Source organism: Leptopilina heterotoma, unplaced genomic scaffold, assembly GCF_015476425.1.
Source record: "Leptopilina heterotoma isolate Lh14 unplaced genomic scaffold, ASM1547642v1 Lhet_144, whole genome shotgun sequence".
In the NCBI taxonomy this organism is placed as follows: domain Eukaryota; kingdom Metazoa; phylum Arthropoda; class Insecta; order Hymenoptera; family Figitidae; genus Leptopilina; species Leptopilina heterotoma.
The window spans coordinates 677,690-698,489 of NW_025110862.1; the positions used below are offsets into that span (position 1 = coordinate 677,690).

Below are 20,800 nucleotides of genomic sequence, written 5' to 3' on the forward strand. Positions count from 1 at the left end.
TTTATTTATCAATTTAATTTATAATTATAATAATAATTATTAACATTTAGCAATTATAATAAGAATTATTAATATTTAGCAATTATAATAATAATAATTATTATTTAGTAATTTCAATAATAATTATTAGTATTTAATAATTATAATAATAATGATTATTATTTAATAATTACACTGAGAAAGAAATTTATTTGATTCAAATAAACGATTACTTGTCAATTATCAAGTAAATATTTACTTGAATTAAATAAATTAGATTTTAATCAATTAAATAGTATTTGCTTCAAATACTAAAATTATTGGTTCAAATACTATTTAATTGACTTAAATTCAATTTTATTTGATTCAAGTAAATTTTTTTTTTTGATAATATTCAAGTTTATTACATTCAGAGAAAAATTTTATTTAAACCAAATATTATTTATTTGGGTTAAATAAGTATATATTTGTCTCAGAGCCTTCTAAATTATTTATTTGTTTTAAATACAAATTTTATTCGATACAAATAAAATGTTTACTTGAAACAAATAAAATTTTATTCGACACATAAAAATGTATACTTGAACCAAATAAAATTTTATTCGACACAAATAAAATGTTTACTTGAACCAAATAAAATTTTATTTCAAACAAATAAAAAGTCCAGTTGCCTCTGAGTCAAATATATATAATTATATCTTTTTTCTGTTTATAGAACCAAATAAATTTTTTCCAGTTTATTATCAAGTAATTTTAATAATAATGATTATTTAATAAGTATAATAATTATTAATTCAATTAATAACTTTCGTTCAATAATTACAATAATAATTGTTCCTTACTGTTTGCTCTATATATATTTTCAGTAAAATGATTCATTACTTTGAAAATTGCTTTCACTATTATAACTCAAATTTTTTTGAAATTTTTTTTTGGTTTCTTCAAAAGAAGAGAGACGAAAACAGATAAGAAAAATTTGAAACATTACTGGCATGATTGGAAGCAACTATTTGTGCAATCTACCGAAAATTTTCTCACGATCGATCGGCAGATTGCGATTGACGTATTGGGTAATCCTACAGAGTATTAGCACACAAAAAAACAAAGATCGATAGTTTGAATGTTGTTTCTTTCTATATAGTCTCTGGCAAAGAATAAAATGGAGAAGGTCCGCCGTCGTCGTCGTCGTCGTCGTCGTCGTGTGGTAAACTTTATGGTCGCGAATAGGTTGCGACTTTTCCATCGATATCCGCGCCGCATGCGGCGCCACGCGATGCACTTTGCTCCACTTCTTTTTTTTTTTTTTTTCTTTTATCGTATAACATCAGCGTCGTGTTAAATTTATCCGATATATAAATCCTCGTTGAGTATTCAGCATCACTCTGGAGAATTTTTCTTTTCTTTTTTCCGCCTGAATCGATTTACTTTTATTCGTCTTTTCGATTCTATTTTTGTCAGTTTTTACTTTTCCTTCCGTGATATGATTTTTGTTTTCTATATTGTTTTCTTCTTCTCTTCACTTTTGTTTTCTTTTCCTCTTTCTTTTCTTTTCTCCTTGCTTTTATTTTTTTTCTTCCTTTTCTCTTTTTTGTTTTTTATTCATTTTTATCTTTTTTCATTTTCTTCTTTCCTTCTTTTTTCCCTATAGTCTTTTATTCCCTTTCTTCTTTTTCCTTTTCTCCTTCTCTTCTTTTCTTTTTTTCTTTTTCTTCTTTTTCCCTTCAGTCTTTTATTCCCTTTCTTCTATTTTTTCTTTCCTCCTTCTATTCTTTCCTCTTTTATCCTTTTCTCCTTTCTTTTCTTCTTCTTTCTTTTTTTCCTTTTCTCTTCTTTATTTTTTTCTCCTCTTTTTCCCTTTCTTCTGTTTTCCTTCTCTACATTTTTCCTTTTTTCCTTCGCTTCTTCTCCCTTTTTTCCTTTTCTCTTCTTTTTCCTTTTCTCCTTCTCTTCTTTACTCTTTTTTTCTTCTCTCCTTTTTTTCCTTTTCTTCTTTCTCCCTTTTTTTATTTTTCCTGTTTCCCTTTTGTTTCTCGTCCTCCTTTTTTCTTTCTTTGATATTTTCTATCTTTACACCATTCTTTATTCAATTTCCTACAGTTTTGAATTTTTATTTTTCCATTCCTGTGTTTTTTTCCCACTTTTCGTAGAATTTAAAAATACTTTTCGTATTTTTTTTTCTTTCGTCTTTCTTGACAAATTTTTTCTTCGTAATTCTTTTGTATTTTTTGTTACATTATTTTTGTGATCTTTTTATCAAATGACAAAATTTGTCTTCCTCTATAATTTTTCCCAAAGCTGTCACTGGATTTTATTTTTCTATAATATAGTTGAGATACAAACTGAAGTCTTATATAAATATAATGTTCTAGAGTTTAAATAATAATTCACAGTTTTTGAATATAGTAATTCACAGAGGGATTTTTTATTCTAAATTCTTTTATTATCTAAACTAAATTCAAGGGAGTTACGTATCTTTGCTGATACAGAAAGGAGACGCAAGTGGAATCTCATCGTATAAATGTTCCATTTCCGTTTGACTGGCGCCACGATGACAGAACGATGCTGGTCTATCGTACTGGCTCTCTAGAAGTTCTGACAACAGGAAAAAACAATGAATTCAAACATTTTACTGTTTTTATACTCAAAAAAGAAGGAATAAAACATTATTTTTATCTCCATTATCTGACAGTTGATATAAATTAATCTCAAATTAAAAAAAAAAATATTTCTTTAAATAAAAAAAATTTTTTTTTTTAAAAACTATTTTTAAATAAACAAATTTTTTTTTAAAAAACTATTTTTTAATAAACAAATTTTAAAAAAAAAAAACTATTTTATTATAAAAAAATTATTCAATTTAAAAATTTTACAGTGGAAATATTTTTTAACTAAAAGAACTTTCAGTAAAAGAAGAATTTTTTATTAGAAATATTTTTAAGTGGAAAAACTTTTAGTGAAAAATTTTCCAGTGAAAGCACTTTTAGTTAATAAATTTTTCAGTGGAGAAAACTTTTGGTAAAAAAATTTTTTACCGAAAAAAATTGTTAGAAAAAAATTATAGTGAACAAATTTTTTATTTAAAATATTATTTTTTCTCAGTGTAAAAAACTTTTAATGAACAAAATTTTTCAGTGAAAAGAACTTTCAGTTAAAAAATTTTTCAGTTGAAAAAGAACTTGTAATCCAAAAATGTGTCAGTGGAAAAAACTTTTATTGAAAAAATTTGTCAGTAGAAAAAACTTAATAAAACTATTTTTTATTGAAAAAATTCTCTAGTGAGAAAAACTTTTAGTTAAAAAAATTCTCAGTGAAAAGAACTTTTAGTGAAAAAATTTATCACTGAAAAGGACTTTTATTCGAAAAAATTAGTCAGACAATTTTAAATTTAAATTAGTAATGTTTATCCATGCAAATAAATAAATTGTTAAAATTGTTAGATATTTTAGTTACCAAAAAAAAAATTAGAAGAAGAAAGAAAATTATAACAAGTAAAAGAGGAAAATGTAAATTAATTTCCTAATAGAAGAAGGAAAAAATGAAAATTAATTAATAAGTTTAAAAAAAAAATTTATTATCGTTAAAAACTGACGATGATAATAATTGTTACTAAATTCTGTAATTTCCGAATGAAACAGAGAGAATAAACAGAATGTCACTGATTTCGAAATGTCCCGTGTTCCGTATAAATTTTTAATCACATTTACACTGGAAATCTCGTTATTTATTTACAAAACATATTTGTCTTCTGAGTTGAAAATTTGTTTATTTATTTATGAAATTTAATTAATTTTATTTTCAACAAAAACAGAATCCAAATTTATTTTAAAAAATACGAGAAAAAATAAAAGTTTTTGGTATTAAATAAAAATTTACATTGTTAGATAAATAATGTTTGCCTAATAAAATTAAAAAATTAATCATAAATAAATATAAATATATTTTTAGGTATATTATTATTATTATTTTTATGAATATTATTCTATATTAAATTATTATTAGAATAATTATTTCTTTATTGTTATTATTATATTTATTTTAATTATTTAATTTTATTATTAATTATTATTTAGTTATTTATTTAATTATTATTTTATTTACAGCCATTGATTGTCCATTTTTTATTATTATTTCTATTGTTTCTATTTCTATTTCTATATGTTTCTATTATTTTTAATTTTATTATTATAAGTTAAAAAAAGGTAAATAATAATAATACTAATAAGAAGAAAATGAAAAAGGAAAAAAATTTGAAAGAAAGTTAAAAGATTTTCGACTTTATTTTTATTTTTAAAAAGAATTTTGATTAGTGATTAGTATTCAGAAAAAATTTTCAGTGCAGTGATTACTTTTTTTAATGATTAGTATTATTGTAGAAAGTTTTTTTTATTGTTAAAGAGGAAAATTTTGAAATTGGTTTTTCCATTTGGAAAAAAAAGAAAAAAGAAACTTGCCTCTGAGATTACTCGAAAGACGAATACCAATAGTGACTGTTCCATTTGCATATTCATTACCCGTTTCGTCTAAGGTCAAGACTGCTTTAGGTTCAGTATTCGCATTTAATGTCGAATCATTTCGACTCAATGTACCTTAAATTACGAACATGACAATAACATCACTTGCCAAATTAATCATCAAAATTGTTTTACTACATTTCTTTTATTTTTTACACAATTTTTTTTATTTTATTATTTATTTTAAATTTACTGTATATTCAATATAAAACTTTTTGTTTTATTAAATACCTTTTTTCAATTTTAAAAAAAAAATTTTCAATTTATTTTCCAATCGTTAGGAATTTTACTTTTATTATATAATTTTTATTATATCGGAAAATTACCTAAGTATGTAGAAAATTAAAAATAATAAACAATAAATTAAACAAGTAAAACAAAAAGATTTAATAAAAATAACCAAAAAAATAGTGCAAAAAGGAAGAGGAGTATTTTTTCTTAAGATTTCATTTTTATGTAACAAAAATAAAATATAATTTTGCTCTACAAAATGAATTTCCTTATTGAAAAAGAAATCGCACATAATTGTATATATACAATATGGCTCATAATCTTATAAGAGTGTGAAATTTAATTTAAAAAAATATGTTGAAAATTATATTTGTATTTTTATTATATATACAGTACGTTAATTTTTTTTTCTCACTTACGAAATATAGACGTGATATAATTATACTTACGAGGAAGTGTCGTATGTATAGTTGAAATTTTCTCCACATTTCCCTTTTCAATTCCCGAGAAATTCACTTTTTCGTCATTGAAAATCGATAAACGAACTGCGTCGAGCAATTTGGCTCTCATGTGGAATATCATCAGTGCCGCTATTGACGTCAGGCCTAATGAAATTATGGACCCAATTATGATAAGAGCCGCGATGTCCATTGGCAATGGAGACACCGGCGAGGAACTTTCTGTAAACAAGTTATTCCTGTAAATTTGCAAAACTTTTCACCTTCTATAATTACAAAAGAATTTTAATTAAATTCCGTTTTAAATTTATAATTTATTTTCGTTCATAAATTATTTCTAAAAAAATAGTTTTAATTAGTACAGTATTTAAAAATTATTAATTAATTCATTTATTAATAGATTCACTAAGTGATTCCATAAGTGATTCACTAATTTATACATTAATTAATTCATTTACTAAATAATTAATTGATTCTTTAATTCATTTATTATTTAATTGATTAATTGTTTCGTTATTTGATTTACTAATTTATTTATTAATTGACTTATTATTTTATTAATTCATTTATTATATTAATTGATTCATTAATTTGTAAATTAATCGAATTAATTGATTAAAATAAATTAATGCATTAATAATAATTGATCAATTAATTGATTATTTATAATTTCGTTATTTGATTAACTACTTGAGTTATTAATTAATTCATAAACTAGTTTATTCATTAACTGTATAAATTAATTAATTCATTAATTGATTCCCTATCTGATTCCTTATATAATTAACATATTAAATAATTCATTAACTAATCGTTGATTCATTAACTCAATAATTATTTAATTAACTAATTGATTCAAAATTTGGTTCACTTAATGTTTAATAAGTTAATTGATAATTTGATTGTACGATTTTTTAATTTCATTAATTAAATCATCAATCAGCATATTAATTAATCAATTAGTTAATCAATTAATGAATCAGTTAATTACTATAAATTAATAAATTACTTAATGAATTATTGAGTGAACTAATGAAGTAACTAGTAATTGAATTTGTTAAATAATTAATAAAGTATTTAATGAATAGATTAATAAATCAATTATTGATTCAATTAATCAATTAATTAATTAATTAATCAATCAATCAATTAATTAATTACTCAATTAATTAATTAATTAATCAATCAATTAATTAATTAATTAAATTTCGTAATATTTTAATACACACAGTTTTCAACTTCTTTAATATTAAAATAGAGAAAATGAGATAATATCATAGTTTGGATAATAAAACGAAATTAATTACTTAAGATTTTAATTATAATTCAGCAGATAATTCTTTAATCACGTGTAACTAATTAAAATTTAAGATAGAGAAATTTTTTTTCATTTTCCGGATGAGTTGTATTGATTTAGAATTTTCATTTACTTTGACGCTGTGGCGGCGTCCACTTTCTGCCTTTTTATTTGTAAAGATTTTTTCATTGAATGCAATTTTTTTTTTTGTTTTTACTCCAAAGGAAGTGAGAGCAATTTTAGCCTGAATAGAAAACTATCTTTCACTTCAAAAACAACTGAAATCCCATTAATTTCGTATCCGATTTGTATTCTCTTCAATGGGAGTTTTTTCAATGGGCTCTCTCTCTCTTTTATTTTTTTGTCACGCAATTTTACAATCCTTTCAATTTAAAAAAAAAAAAAAAAATTCCTGCCTTTTGACTTTTATAATTGAAAATTCAATAGTAATTTACAAAAAGGAATTGTTCAGTTAAAAGCAGGACATTTAAAAAATTTATAAAAATGAAGTGTAAAGTTATGAAATTAATAAATAAAAGGTAATTTATTAACCAATTGAAAAATTATTTTATTAATCAATATTAACAAATTAAATCCTTTTTAAACTTTTTTCTATTTTCTTCTCTTGTTTTCATAACCTTTATTTAATTTTTTGACACAGTGGAAAAACTAAATTGTCGATGCCAAACAATAGAATGAACTGAAATTCCAAGATATTCTCCACTGTCAAACAATGACTATATGCAAAAAAAAAAAAAAAAAAAAAATATGAAAGAAAGAAGGAAAGAACGAAAGACACGTGAATTAGTCAATTCGTTTCTTTCAGTTATATTCTGAATTATTATTGTACGCCGAAAAAGAAACATGGAAAGGGCATGGGAATATAAAATGTAACTTTGTTACGTTGCCCGATTCAAAGCTGAGAGGAAATTGTAACGTATATTATCCCATAATGTATTGTGAAATGCACGACAGTAAAATGTAGCGTGTGCTTGATTGTATGTGAGAAATATGTAGAGCAGAGTGAGGCAAGATGGAATCTTATATTTATCGAGTTCGCACACAATATGAAATACGACCACAAAAATATTTTAGGGATGATGGCGTTTAAGTGAATTTCACTTTTGCATAAAAATAAATTAATGTGTAAGTGGTAATTATTTAATCTTTGAGAAATATTCATTGTTTTTTATCACGCACTAGATGCTGATGTCGATAAGCTAAAGTGAAATTATTTTTTTTATTTTATTAATTAAAAAGTAATTTAATTAATAATATTGCATTAATTACCACTGGTACCATTTACCATTTGTGCCGAAAACCAAAAATACCAATCACTAATTGAACCGATAACCAATAGTACCAATCGCTTATGGTACCAATCACAAATTGCAACAATAACCACTGGTACCAATAACCAATGCTACCAATAATCTCTTTGTACTAATAATCACAATGGTACCAATTGCATTAATTACCACTGGTACCAATCACAAATTGTACCAAAAACCAAAAATACCAAACTCTAATTGAACAGATAAACAATGGTACTTATCACTAATTGTAACAATAACCAATGGTACCAATAATCAATTTGTACCAATAATCATAATGGTACCAAGGACCAATTGTGACAATGACCATTGGTACCAATAATAAATTTACAATAATAATCATCATGGTACCAGTCACTAATTGTAATTATAACCATTGGTACCAATTGGCCAAATGGCACCAAGAAACAATGGTACCAAAAATAAATGCTATCAACAAACAATGATACTGAGAAAAAATTGTAACAAAATTAGTGATTAATGGTATCAAAAATAAATGGTACCCAGTATTAATGGTACTAAGAATATATGTTACCATGTACTAAATGGTACCAACAAAAAAAGTTATCATTAGTGGTTGGCACCATCAGTAAAACGAATTGTACCATAAGTGATTAATTATACCATAAACCAATAGTACAATTCGTGATTAATTATATCAAAACCGAATGGTACCAAGGACCAATAGTGCCAAATACAAATGGCACTAACAACCAATGGTACCAAGAACTACTAGTACCAAAATTAAGTGGTGGCGTTATTTATTAATAGTTCTAATAATTAATGATACCAAAGACCATTGATAGTAATCACTGTTGGTACTTGGAACTATTTGTTTTTTGTACCATTTGTGTTTAGTACCATTTGATTTTAGTACCATTGATGCCAAGTATAAGTGGTACCAATAGTGATTACTGGTACCAAGTATAAATTGTATCAACAGTGATTAATGGTACCAAATATAATTGATACCAACAGTGATTGATGGTACCAAGGACCAATGCCATTATTTATTAATAGTACTAATAACTAATGGTACCAAGAACCAATGGTACCAATTACAAATGGTGCGAGAACCAATAGTACTAATTAAAAATGGTGCGAGAACCAATGGTATTAATTACTAATTGTACGAGAACCAATGGTACTAATTACTAATGGTACCAAGAATCGATGCTACTATAAAAATGTTACCATTAGTGGTTAGTATCATTATTAAAACAAATTGTACCTTTGGTGATTAATGGTACCAAGAATCACTGGTACCAAAATTCAATAGTACCATTAGTGATTAGTGGTACCAGAACTAATAGTACCAAGGAATAATGGTTCCTTTTGTGGTTAATGGTACTTTTAATGGTAACAACAAATGCTACCATTAATTACTAACTATACAAAAAAACCATCAACGCAACCAATATTTATTAATAATTCACTAAGAACTAATACTTTCCTTATTAATTATAACAAAAACCAATTCGACACGAGACAAAAATCAATATCTTTTTCTTACCTTTTCGAACATTTTTCACGTAGTCTGTCTTCGGGGACATGACAACTTGGGGATCAATTCCAAATTCATCGGTGGAGCCAATGCCGTGTTTAACATTCAAGTCAGAATCACCATTTGTGTGGGTTTCCTCGAAAATGTGTACTTGTCCAGTATTGGTCGTCAATATTGAACTTTTCTTTGGGAAAATTTCCGTTGGCAATGGAACCTGCGTTGTTTGATAAGTGGTCGATGCCTGAGGTCGTGTTGGTTCGTACGAATAATTTTCAGTTAATGAAACATGTACCGACGTCTTACTCGTTGTACTTGACAAAGTTTTAAGTGTATCATCTGAAAATTAGTAGTAATATCATTTGTAGAAACAATAATAATTATTATAATAAATTATAAATTTATAATCGCATTATTTTCTCAATTTTTTTATAACAAAAATTATATAAAGTGATAGTATATCAACATTATAATTTAAAAATTACATAAAGTTTTATTATTACATAACAATTATAATCAATAATAAATAATAAATAAATATGTAATAAATCAAAACTAAATACAATAAATTAATAATAATAAGTATAATAGTAGAATTTTCCAAAATTCACTTCCAATCATTTCTGTTAAAAATAAAAAATTCTTTTCCAATTGAAGGAAAAGGATAGAGAAATTTTAGAGATATTAAATCGAAGATATTTTGAAGTTTTTTTCTTTTTCTCTTCTTTTTTTTGTTGGTGATTCAACAGCACGCGTTGAATGAAGCATCTCGACAATAGACGACACCATTAAAATGATTGAAGTGTTTGAAAAAAAAAATTATTGCTATGAAGAAGAAAAAAAATTACTTTCTGCTCCCTCAGTGGTACTTGATATCCTGATAATCTGCAAATCATCTTGATTGGCGTCACCAAAATCATCAGCGTTTGTCACATCAATAAAGTCAGTGTTGTTTTCCGGTTGGGAATAAAGAGGGGAAGAAATGTCGGTTGTTGCTCCGGAAGAAGGGGTTAATTCACTAAGTGTCCACTCTTTAATGGTGGGCACTGGATCGAATGATACTTCAAGGTCAAAGCACTCTCCAGTTTCATGATGACAGCCCGACAGTTGATCCGTGCAAACGCATGGTGATGCACAATATGCTCCCCATCGTCCCGGCGAGCATTTATTCTCACACCTTTTTTTGTGAATTCCCATGAAAATAAAAGACAAAAAAGAAAAATTTAAAAAGGCAAGAAATGGTACCAAAAAGTGTTTATATTATTAATCGATTGTACTAATAACTAATAATACCAAAAAATTGTACCATTATTGATTAATTATTCAAAAGAAAATACCATTGATGATTAGTGGTGTGAAAAGCAAATGGTACCATTAGTCATTAACAGTAGCAAACACAAATGGTACGACAGTGATTAATGGTACCAAACACTAATGGTACCAAGTACCAGGGGTACCAAAAACTAATGGTACCAAGTATCAATGGTACCAAAAACTAATGCTACCAAGTATCAGTGGTACCCCATTAACACTTGGTACCATTAATCACTGTTGGTACCATTTATACTTGGTACCAATAATCACTGTTGGTACTTGGAACCATTTTTTTTGTACCATTTGTGTTTAGAACCATCTGATTTTGGTACCATTGGTGCCAAGTATAAATGGTACCAATAGTGATTACTGGTACCAAGTATAAATTGTATCCACAGTGATTAGTCGTACCAAAAATAATTGGTACTAACAGTGATTAATGGTACCAAGGACCAACTTTATCAAAAACAAATGGTAACAATTAATGGTACCATAAATTAGTGGTACCAAAATTTAGTGGTGCAATTATTTATTAATAGTACTAATAACTAATAGTATCAAGAATTAATGGTACCAAAATTCAATGGTGCCATTATTTAATAATATTACTTGTAACTAAGAGTACTAAGGATCAATGGTACTAATTACTAATAGTACCAAGAACCAATGTTACCAAAAAAATGTTACAATTAGTTATTGGTACCATTATTAAAAAACAAATTGTACCATTGGTGGTAAATGGTACCAAAAATTACTGGTACCAATATCCAATGGTACCATTAGTAATTAGTGGTACCAAGGACCAATGGTACCATTAGTGATTAGTGATACCAATAACAAATGGTGCTAATTGGAATTGGTACTATTAGCGAATGAAGATAAGAATTAAAAATATACAAATAAAAATTGAAAATCTACAAATAAAAGTAAAAAATATTCAAATAAAAATTAAAAACTATAAATTGAAAATTAAAAATGAGCAAATAAAAATTAAAAACCCAAAATTAAATAAAAAATCGAATATTTAACAACTGTAAAAGAAATTAAAATCATCAGTTAAAAACTTTTTCTTGTAATTTTATTTTATAATAATAAACAGTTGTATAGAAGAAATATAAAGGAAAATTTAGAGATTAAATAAAAAAATTGCAATCGAAATGATTTCATCCACAAAGTGAACGATTTCAGTTTGTTTCGAGATACTTTGATAAATACTGGTATTAAAATTTTCGATTTCAATTTCAATTTGAAATCAAAAGGTTACCTAATTCCGTGCCATCCGGGTGGACACTCGCATCTGCCATTTACTGGATTACACGCACTTTCACGGGTACAATTACATTCTTGCATACAATACTTTCCCCATGTTCCTGGCTGACACTCTGAAAAGTTACAAAATTATTTATTATTGTCAAATAATAATTATAATAAGTTTTAAAATATTTGTTTTAAAATTTATTTTTATTTCTTATTATATTTTTAATAATTATATTTTTTAATTATTTTTTATCTATTTTTTATCTTTTTTTACCTTTTCTATGAATTCTTTTTTTATCCTTTTTTTCCTTTTTTATAATTTTTTATTTTTTTTATCATATTTTTTACCGCTTTTATTATATTTTTTATCTATATTTGTATTTGCTTACATATTTATTTGTTACGTTATAATTTTTTGCATTACATATTATAATCGAAATGTAATGCGTCAAAATATAAGAAAATCCCTGACTTTCATATTTTTTACTGGAAAACCTTGTGAATTTTTTTTTTTTTTTGTTTCCGCAATTTTCAATTTATGCTTAATCGATGATGTAATAAAATGCGACACACAAGTGCCGATAGAAAAATTTTAACGAGAAACATAAATTTTTAATGCCTTTTTTCATCATTCTAAAAAGTCCATTCTTAAAATTTATTTCATTTATATAGTGACAATAAATATTAAGATTCTTCATATCTTCATTTTTTGAGTATTTAAATAATTCTGATATTTAAATTCGTAATTTAATAAAATAATTTTTGATAAAATTTATACCATAAATCATTTCGATAGACTTTACATTAATTAATTTTTTATTAAATTTATGACAAATAACTTTTAATAAAATTCATAAATTACAAGTCATAATAAAATTTGTATTAAATAAGCTTTAATAAATTTTCTATTAAATAAATTTTGATAAATTTTATATAAATAATTTATATCAATTAATTTTTAAGTTTTTTTAAAAAAAATATTAAATTAAATTAAATTAATTATTTATTAAATATTAAATTACTTTTGATAAAATTTGTAACAAACAATAGAAAAATTTGTTATAATTTTACCAAAAAGTTTTTTTTCAAAATTTCTTTTTTGTCCAAAGAATATTTTCTTTTGAAAAAAATAAATACGATTTCTTTGGAAATCTTACTTTGTGAGTTATAAAAAGAAAGGGGAGGGCAAATAAAATTTTTTGAAAAAGAAAAAGTGTTTGGGAGGAATATTTTTTTTTTATCACAAAAAATGTCTTACCGTAAGAGCAGTCACTCCCTTGATAACCATTTTTACATAGACAATTGTTCGGAGAAGTGCACTCGCCTTCGACACACTTCTCGCAAAATGGTACACATTTTGTTTCTGTGTCAACTTTACCGTGAACCTCTTCTATTGTGTAACCTTCGCAGCATTCATTCACTATCCTTTGTTTGACCTCTGACTAAAAAAAAGGAGAAAAAAAAGTTATTGAAAAAAATGTATGTTAATATTCTCTTCTTTAAAAATGGAAAAATATAATTCAATGGTAAAAAATATAATTCTCTACTCTTTGTTTGTACCTTTTGACTAAAAAAAAAAACAAAAGCAAATTATAATTGGAAAAAAAATTATTCTCTTCTTCTGTATCAATGGAATAATTCGATGAAAAAAATACAATATTGTACTGGTTTTTTAAAAGCTGAAAATATTTTTTTGACAATATACCACAAGCAGTCATTTTTAGAAGTTTATAATTTGAATTTCAGTAGTAGAAGCTTTTTTAGTCAGACATTCGGAAAGGAAATTTTTTATTGAGATTTTCCTTCCATTATAAAATTTATAAATAAATTTTTCATATTCTGTTATTTTTATGATTATTATTATTTTTAATTTTATTATTTCTTTTATTCTGATTTTTATTTATTTTATTTTTGTTTTTTTTATCTTGATTTATTTGATTTGTTTTATTTTTGTTTTTTTTTATCTTGATTTATTTTATTTCTTTTACTTTGATTTCTTTTATCTTGATTTATTTTATTTCTATTTTTTTATTTTTATTAATGTTTTTATTCTTATTTTTATTATTATTTTTAAAGTTGCATTGTTTTTAACTATTTTTTTTTTTTATTTTTGTTCAAGTAGTAAAAGACAGTTTTAGTGAGACAAATATTTCACTAAAAGTCATATTTTTTAAATCTGAAAATTTTTATTAGTAGTTTAAATTATTTCCAATTACACAGAACTTTTAACTATTACAATTTTATTTTACAAGTAGTAAAGGTAAGTTTTGTAAATTTTTCCCTGAGTAGTGAAAGTCAGTATATCAATCAGACATGAATTACAAAAAAATATTCTCTATTTAACAGTAACAGTTAACATTAATTTTTTATTATTATTATTTTTATTGTTGTTGTTGTTGTTGTTGTCGTTGTTGTCATTGTTATTGTTGTTTTTGTTTATTATTATAAAAATAAGAAAAAAAAATAATAAAAAAGTTCTCAAACTCGCATTAAATTTTTATCAGTAGTGAAAGAAATTTATTGTCAGACAACGTTAACACACTCTTGAATTTTTAATTTTTCTCTCTTGGTTCCCTTTTTTAATCTTAGTAATAATCAAAGTTTTTACCTAATTTTTTTTCTACTTTTTTACCCAAGTTTTTATATTCAAGTTTTCAAATACTTCAGGAAAGAAATAAAAATTCTCACCTCATTACTAAATCATTGTCAGTTATATGTAAATTTTTTATTATCAGTAGTCAATGTAGCTCTTTTCTCAGACATTAATTAGTTTTCATATTAAGTAGTAGAAGTTATTTACAGTCAGACATAATTCTACGACCCGTGTGCAATAAATTTTCCATTTTGCAATTTTCAAACTATCTTCAAAATTATTTTTCAGTTCACAAAAATTTTTCAGTAGTGAAAATCAATTTTAATCAGACTTAACTAAAATAAATAATTATTACAATAATAATAATAATAATTATAAGAATAATATAAAAATATGTAATAATAATAATAATAACAATAGTAGTAGTAGTAGTAGTAGTAGTAGTAGTAGTAGTAGTAATAGTAAAAATAATTTGAAAATATTTATTCTAATACTAACAATATTAAAATAATAATTTTTTTTCTCCATATTCTCATTTCAATAGATTAAGTAATTTATTCAAATCAAGTGAGTAATTATAATTAAACAAGCGCAATGATCTCTAATATATACGAATTTTCTTTTTGAGATAAATTGTGCGAACGCAATAATAATGATAAATAAAGTTGCACGCGAGTGTCGAAAGTATAAAGAAGCGATGAAGACAATCCATTTTCTCACGCGATGAGATGCAATGCATATAATGATGAATTGAGTATTACGTACTGTGTACTAATTTGCGTGCCCATATAGTTTTCTACGTGTCGTTTATGTCATATAATACACAATATGAAATACATACATACATACATTTATATGTATATGTACTCGCTTCTATTTTATGAACAAACTCTCAAATAAAATTGAAACGTATAATTTCATTCTTGCTGATGATTCGAATTTATCATACAGTAAATTTCTCTTAAAGATACACTATATAATATACTATTTATAATTTTATACATCTATAAACAAGTATAATATACAACTGTGAGTAAATTGCTTTATTATTCTCTCTTTAAATCTAAATTAGTTCAAAATAATTAATTATTACTGAAAAAATAACGAAATATTAGTAAAAAATAATTATACTCATTAATAAAATCTTGACTGACATTTTTCTTCAGAAATCAGCAAACAACAACTAATTTTTTAGCAAAATTAGTAAACTTAGTAAAAAATCTCTTTTTTCAGTAGAAGTAGTAAAAATAACTAATTATTAGTAAAATCTTGGCTGACTTTTTCCTTCAGTTTATCAGTAAAAAAAACTAATTTCTTAGAAGAATTAGTAACAAATAACTATTATTTTACTAATAATAATAATAATATTAATATAATAATAATATAATAATAATTAGTAAAAGAATAACAAATTCTTTTAGTAAACTTAGAATCATGTCTGAATTCTTCCTTCAACAACTAGTAAGAAATAACAAATTTTTTAGTAGAATTAGTAATAAATAACATTTTTTTTATTATGATTAGTAAAAAAACTAATTATTAGTAAAAAAATAACAAATTATTAGTAAAATATTGTCTAAATTTTTGCTTTAGCAATCAGTAAAAAATAACAAATTCATTAGTAAAATATTTAGTAATATTTAGTGTAATTTAATAGTATTCAGTATAATTTAGTAGTGTTTATTATAATTTAGTAGTACTTAGTATAATTTAGTAGTTTTTAGTATAATTTAGTAGTGTTTATTATAATTTAGTAGTACTTAGTATAATTTAGTAGTTTTTAGTATAATTTAGTAGTGTTTATTATAATTTAGTAGTACTTAGTATAATTTAGTAGTTTTTAGTATAATGTTGCAGTATTTAGTATAATTTAGTAATATTTAGTGTAATTTAATAGTGTTTAGTATAATTTAGTAGTGTTTATTATAATTTAGTAGTACTTAGTATAATTTAGTAGTTTTTAATATAATTCTACTAATTAGTAGAACTATTTTACAAATTCATTTATTGAATCAGATAACAACAATAAATGAAATTCTACTAAAAAAATTAGCTGAAAAACAAACAAAAAAAATACAATAGAAAAATAATTTAAATTCCAAGAAAAAATGTTTACATCCAAAATAAAAAAAAATTTATCAAAAATATTCAACCATTTTTTTCTCAATTTTTCTTCCTCTCCAATATTACTTCTGCCTGAAAGCTCATTATGTCGGAATTTGTAAATGTGAATCAGAGATTCTTTTAATGAAAGTAGAGGAACAATAAAAAAAAAGAAAAAAAAAGAAGAAGAAAAAAGAAAAGTTGTCGAAACAAAAAGACATCTTTTGTTTGAAGAACTAGGAAAGAAGATACGTTTAAAGTTTCGTCACGTACCAAAGGAAGACGTTCACTGGCTCGTTTGAAAAACTGTAGTTTTCCTTGTTTTATTTCTATTGCCATAGTTTTTATACCTATATATATAAACACCCAAGAGAAAATCGTTTTGTTTCACCGAATACTATGAGCACGGATGAAAACTTATCCTTCTCTCGTACTATGCGCGCTTTTCTCCAACGACAGTGGAATGCAAGGAATTTTCGATAATAAAGACTAAACTAGACACACCAGGCATCAGAATTCTAAGATACGTTCCATTAAACTATTATCGTGTTAAAATTAAATTCAACAAATTGAAAATTTACCTCTTTAAAAATTTAGCATTTTACAAATTTTTATTAAATTAAATTAAATTTTTAAAGAGGTGGAATTTTTAATTTAAATTAAATGAAATTAATAATATGCGTAAAATTTGAATACAGTGAAAGAAACGAATTTAAGTAAATTGAAGTTTTGTTTGAATTTCTTTGAATTTTATTTTCATACGATTTCATCAAACGATGAAAATGTATAATTAATTGTCTTGACAAGAAGACTAACGATATAAAGTGATTTGCAACTCTATAATCCACTTCTTGTGAAATTATTTAATAATTAAATTCCGTAAGATAAGAAAGAGACGAGGATTTTAATTAATTAAAATATATTCACAATAATGGAAAATATATTTTCTTTTTTCACTTTTATTAACAAAAATATATATAATTCTAGGTAATATTATTATTAATTATTAATTAAACAATAAAACATTAATATTATCAATTTTTATAATTTATTTAGTTTTTTTTACAATCAAAATTAAAATTTCTCTATTAGATTCTATTGATTTTAGAAATAAACAAAAATTTTGTATATTTTAGTCTAAATAATATTTCTGTTAAAAAATTCATAAAATCTAATTAATAACTGGATTATTTTAATTAATATCCATTTTTTAATTAATACAATTTAAATTTATAGTGAAATGTAAATTTCGAATAAAATAGTTGATAGTGAAATTCACATTTACATTTAAATTCAAATAGATAATAAAATAATTTTTAATGAAATTAAATTAATAATAAATTTAAAATGGAATTTAAATTGATAAAATAATTCATAATGGAATTAAAATTTATACAATAATTCATAATTGAATTTAAATTTATACAATAATAATTAATAATGAAATTTATAATTAATAATAAAATAATTTATAAATTTTAATCGAATTTGAATTTATAATGAAATAATTAATAATCAAATCTAAATTTATAATAATAGGGGAACATAGTCTAGGTCGGCCACCTTTTTGACTTTTGTTTATAACTTTTTTTTAAAAATGAATTTGGACAATTGAAGTATATGGTTGGAAAGTCCTGTTTAATAGGAACATTTTTTCTGTACAAAGTAAATTGACAGGTTTAAAAATGAAAAAGTTATAAAGATTTAAAAAAAAAAAAATTTGTAGTCCAGGTTGGCCATTACAGTCAAGGTCGGCCATGTTTAAAATTCAAAGGGCATTAATCGTTAAAAACTAAAATAACATGTTTGGAGTTACGGAAAATTGATTCTTTATTGTTTACAGTTTGTAACTTAATGAAATAACAAAATAATAACAATAAACAATATACAAAAATAAATATAAATAAAAAAAAGTTTTGCACTAAAATATTAATAAAATTAAATAAAAATATTAATAAGATGATCAATTATATTATGAGTTATACAGAATTGCAGTTTTTGCAAATGAAGTAGCTCGTCCTCAACTTTGCGCATTTTAAACACATAGTGGCCGACCTTGACAGTAAGTAACATTACCGAATTGTTGTAACCATAAAGAAATACGTTTCGGGATTCGATTTTTTACTTTGTTTTCCTTTCAACCATGAGTCCCACAAATTTTCTGCATACTTGCCTTGACGATTCAATTTGTTTTTTATCTTTTATTAATGGTTTTTCACATTATGCACAAAACTTTTTTTGAGCTTTTTTTGTACCGACGTCACAGAAAACACAATTTTCGATTTTCCGAAAATGTAATTGAACAAAAAGTTAGGTTTCACTAAGACAAGCTTCGACAAAAATGCGCGTAGGTGGCGCTAGTGAACTTGACAAAAAAACGCGAGTGGCCTACCTAGACAGTAGGCCAACCTTGACTACATTCCCCTACAATTTCTTTCCTAATTTATAAATTAATTTATCAAAATTTATAACAAAAAAAAAGAATTGAGAAGAAACAGTTTTTATTTAATTAAAACATTTTACATTTCGATTAATTTCATTATTATAGAAATGACAAAATTTTCTCTTATAACGCATCTGATAAGTTTTATCATATAACCAAAAAGTTCTTAACGATTTTTCCCATTATTGAGATATTAGAGCGGATGCTGGAAGTAACATCTTATGACAAACTTTTTGCAACTTTCACAAAAGTGGTTTGAGAACTGTACTATTTGAAGTGGCGTCTGACATTGGATGAAAACTTTACCATTTTCTCTGTATTTCGTTTAAATTACTTTCCCATAAAATATTACTGTAATTCAATTTTCAACTTCCCTATCTAAAAATATTTTCCTCTTTCAAAAAAAAAAAAAAAAAAAAAAAAAATAACTTTGACAAATTTTATTTCAAAACAGAAAAAAATTTATATTTTTATTATATTTCTCGGTCTTTTGTTTTTATTTTTTCTAATATTTATTTCATTTTTAATTTTCATTCTGTTTTTCGATTTTTATTCTATTTTTCGATTTTAAATTAAATTTAATTATAATAATAAAAATTAATATTAAAATTTAATTAAATATAAATTTTATATTTAAATAATTTTTTTTTTAAATAATTAAAATTGACACAAAATTTATATTTTACTTATTAAATCGAATAAAATCGTCAATTCAGTGTAAATTTCCGATTAGATTGTAATCAATGCTGAAATAAATAAATCCCCAGCTTATGTAATGTGGACCATATTATTATTTGAACTACACTTTATCAAAGTTATGAATTGCTCTCATCTGCCAGTAATTTAAATTGACCTAATTACGTAAAACTCATCTCGCAAGCTATTTAAACACGTATTTTATGCTGTACGAAAATCTAATGTCCCTATTAAATATATACAATAAAATGTATTTATATATTATTATTAGAGAAAATATTTATTAACTAATCTCCATATTAGGATTTAGTATTTATTAATTTAATACGTCAATTTTATATTTTTGAAAACTAATAAAACATTTTATTAACAGTTATAATTAATATATATTTAATTGTTTAATTAATAATTTAATTTAATGATTGCCTGTAAATAATAACCTCTCTAAATTAGAGTTAGTAAAAATGTTCACTTTAAATTAGTAACTGACTTTTTATTTTTGAATTAGTAAATTTTATTAATAAATTGAAGAAATTATAGTAAAATTTACTAATTAAATTTTATTTTAAAAATAATGGATAAAAAAACTGAATAAAAATAATTTTTATAAAAATAAAAAATAATTGACATTTTGAATAAAGAATTCTCTAGAAGGTTGAGAAGGTTGAGGAATATCAAAGAAAATATTGCGTAATACGATTTTGCACCTTTCTTTCAATTATCGTATTTCCCGGCAAGATTGAAAGACGGCCTTGTACTGCAGGATATCAATCGCTTATATACATTTTGCTGTCGATTTTATTTTATTTTATTTATTTTTTTTTTTGCATTTATTTAATTAGACGCTCTTAGCAATGGATTGTCGCTTTCCCTGCAATTAGTAAGACTCGAGCAACTATAATATAACACACGAGGAAATGTTATACTTATATAGTTAAGGGGAAAAAAAGATGCTGAAAAAGTGAGTCTAATAGACATAACAAATCGAAGGAATTTTAATATTTATATAGTCTCTTTGATAAGATAATTATTATATTTTAATAAAAGTTACTTTAATTTAGAGGAATAATTACTTTGATTTAG

The 20,800-nt window shown here is 23.8% G+C and overlaps 1 protein-coding gene across 8 annotated transcripts in view; it reads right to left on the reverse strand.

The window, feature by feature from the left end:
- Window positions 1-2,084: 2,084 nt before the first annotated feature.
- Window positions 2,085-20,800, reverse strand: part of LOC122498266 — a 46,936-nt gene continuing 28,220 nt past the window's right edge. For 7 of the 8 annotated variants that reach the window (XM_043605933.1, XM_043605928.1, XM_043605934.1 and 4 more), the window contains exons 5-11: window positions 13,141-13,324; window positions 11,890-12,007; window positions 10,160-10,488; window positions 9,324-9,650; window positions 5,171-5,401; window positions 4,431-4,565; window positions 2,085-2,571 (exon numbers count right to left, since the gene is read on the reverse strand). In XM_043605933.1, coding sequence (XP_043461868.1) covers window positions 2,444-2,571; window positions 4,431-4,565; window positions 5,171-5,401; window positions 9,324-9,650; window positions 10,160-10,488; window positions 11,890-12,007; window positions 13,141-13,324 — 1,452 coding nt within the window. In that variant the 3' untranslated portion in view covers window positions 2,085-2,443. The remainder of the gene's footprint in view (window positions 2,572-4,430; window positions 4,566-5,170; window positions 5,402-9,323; window positions 9,651-10,159; window positions 10,489-11,889; window positions 12,008-13,140; window positions 13,325-20,800) is intronic. The other variant, XM_043605935.1, reaches the window with a different exon arrangement.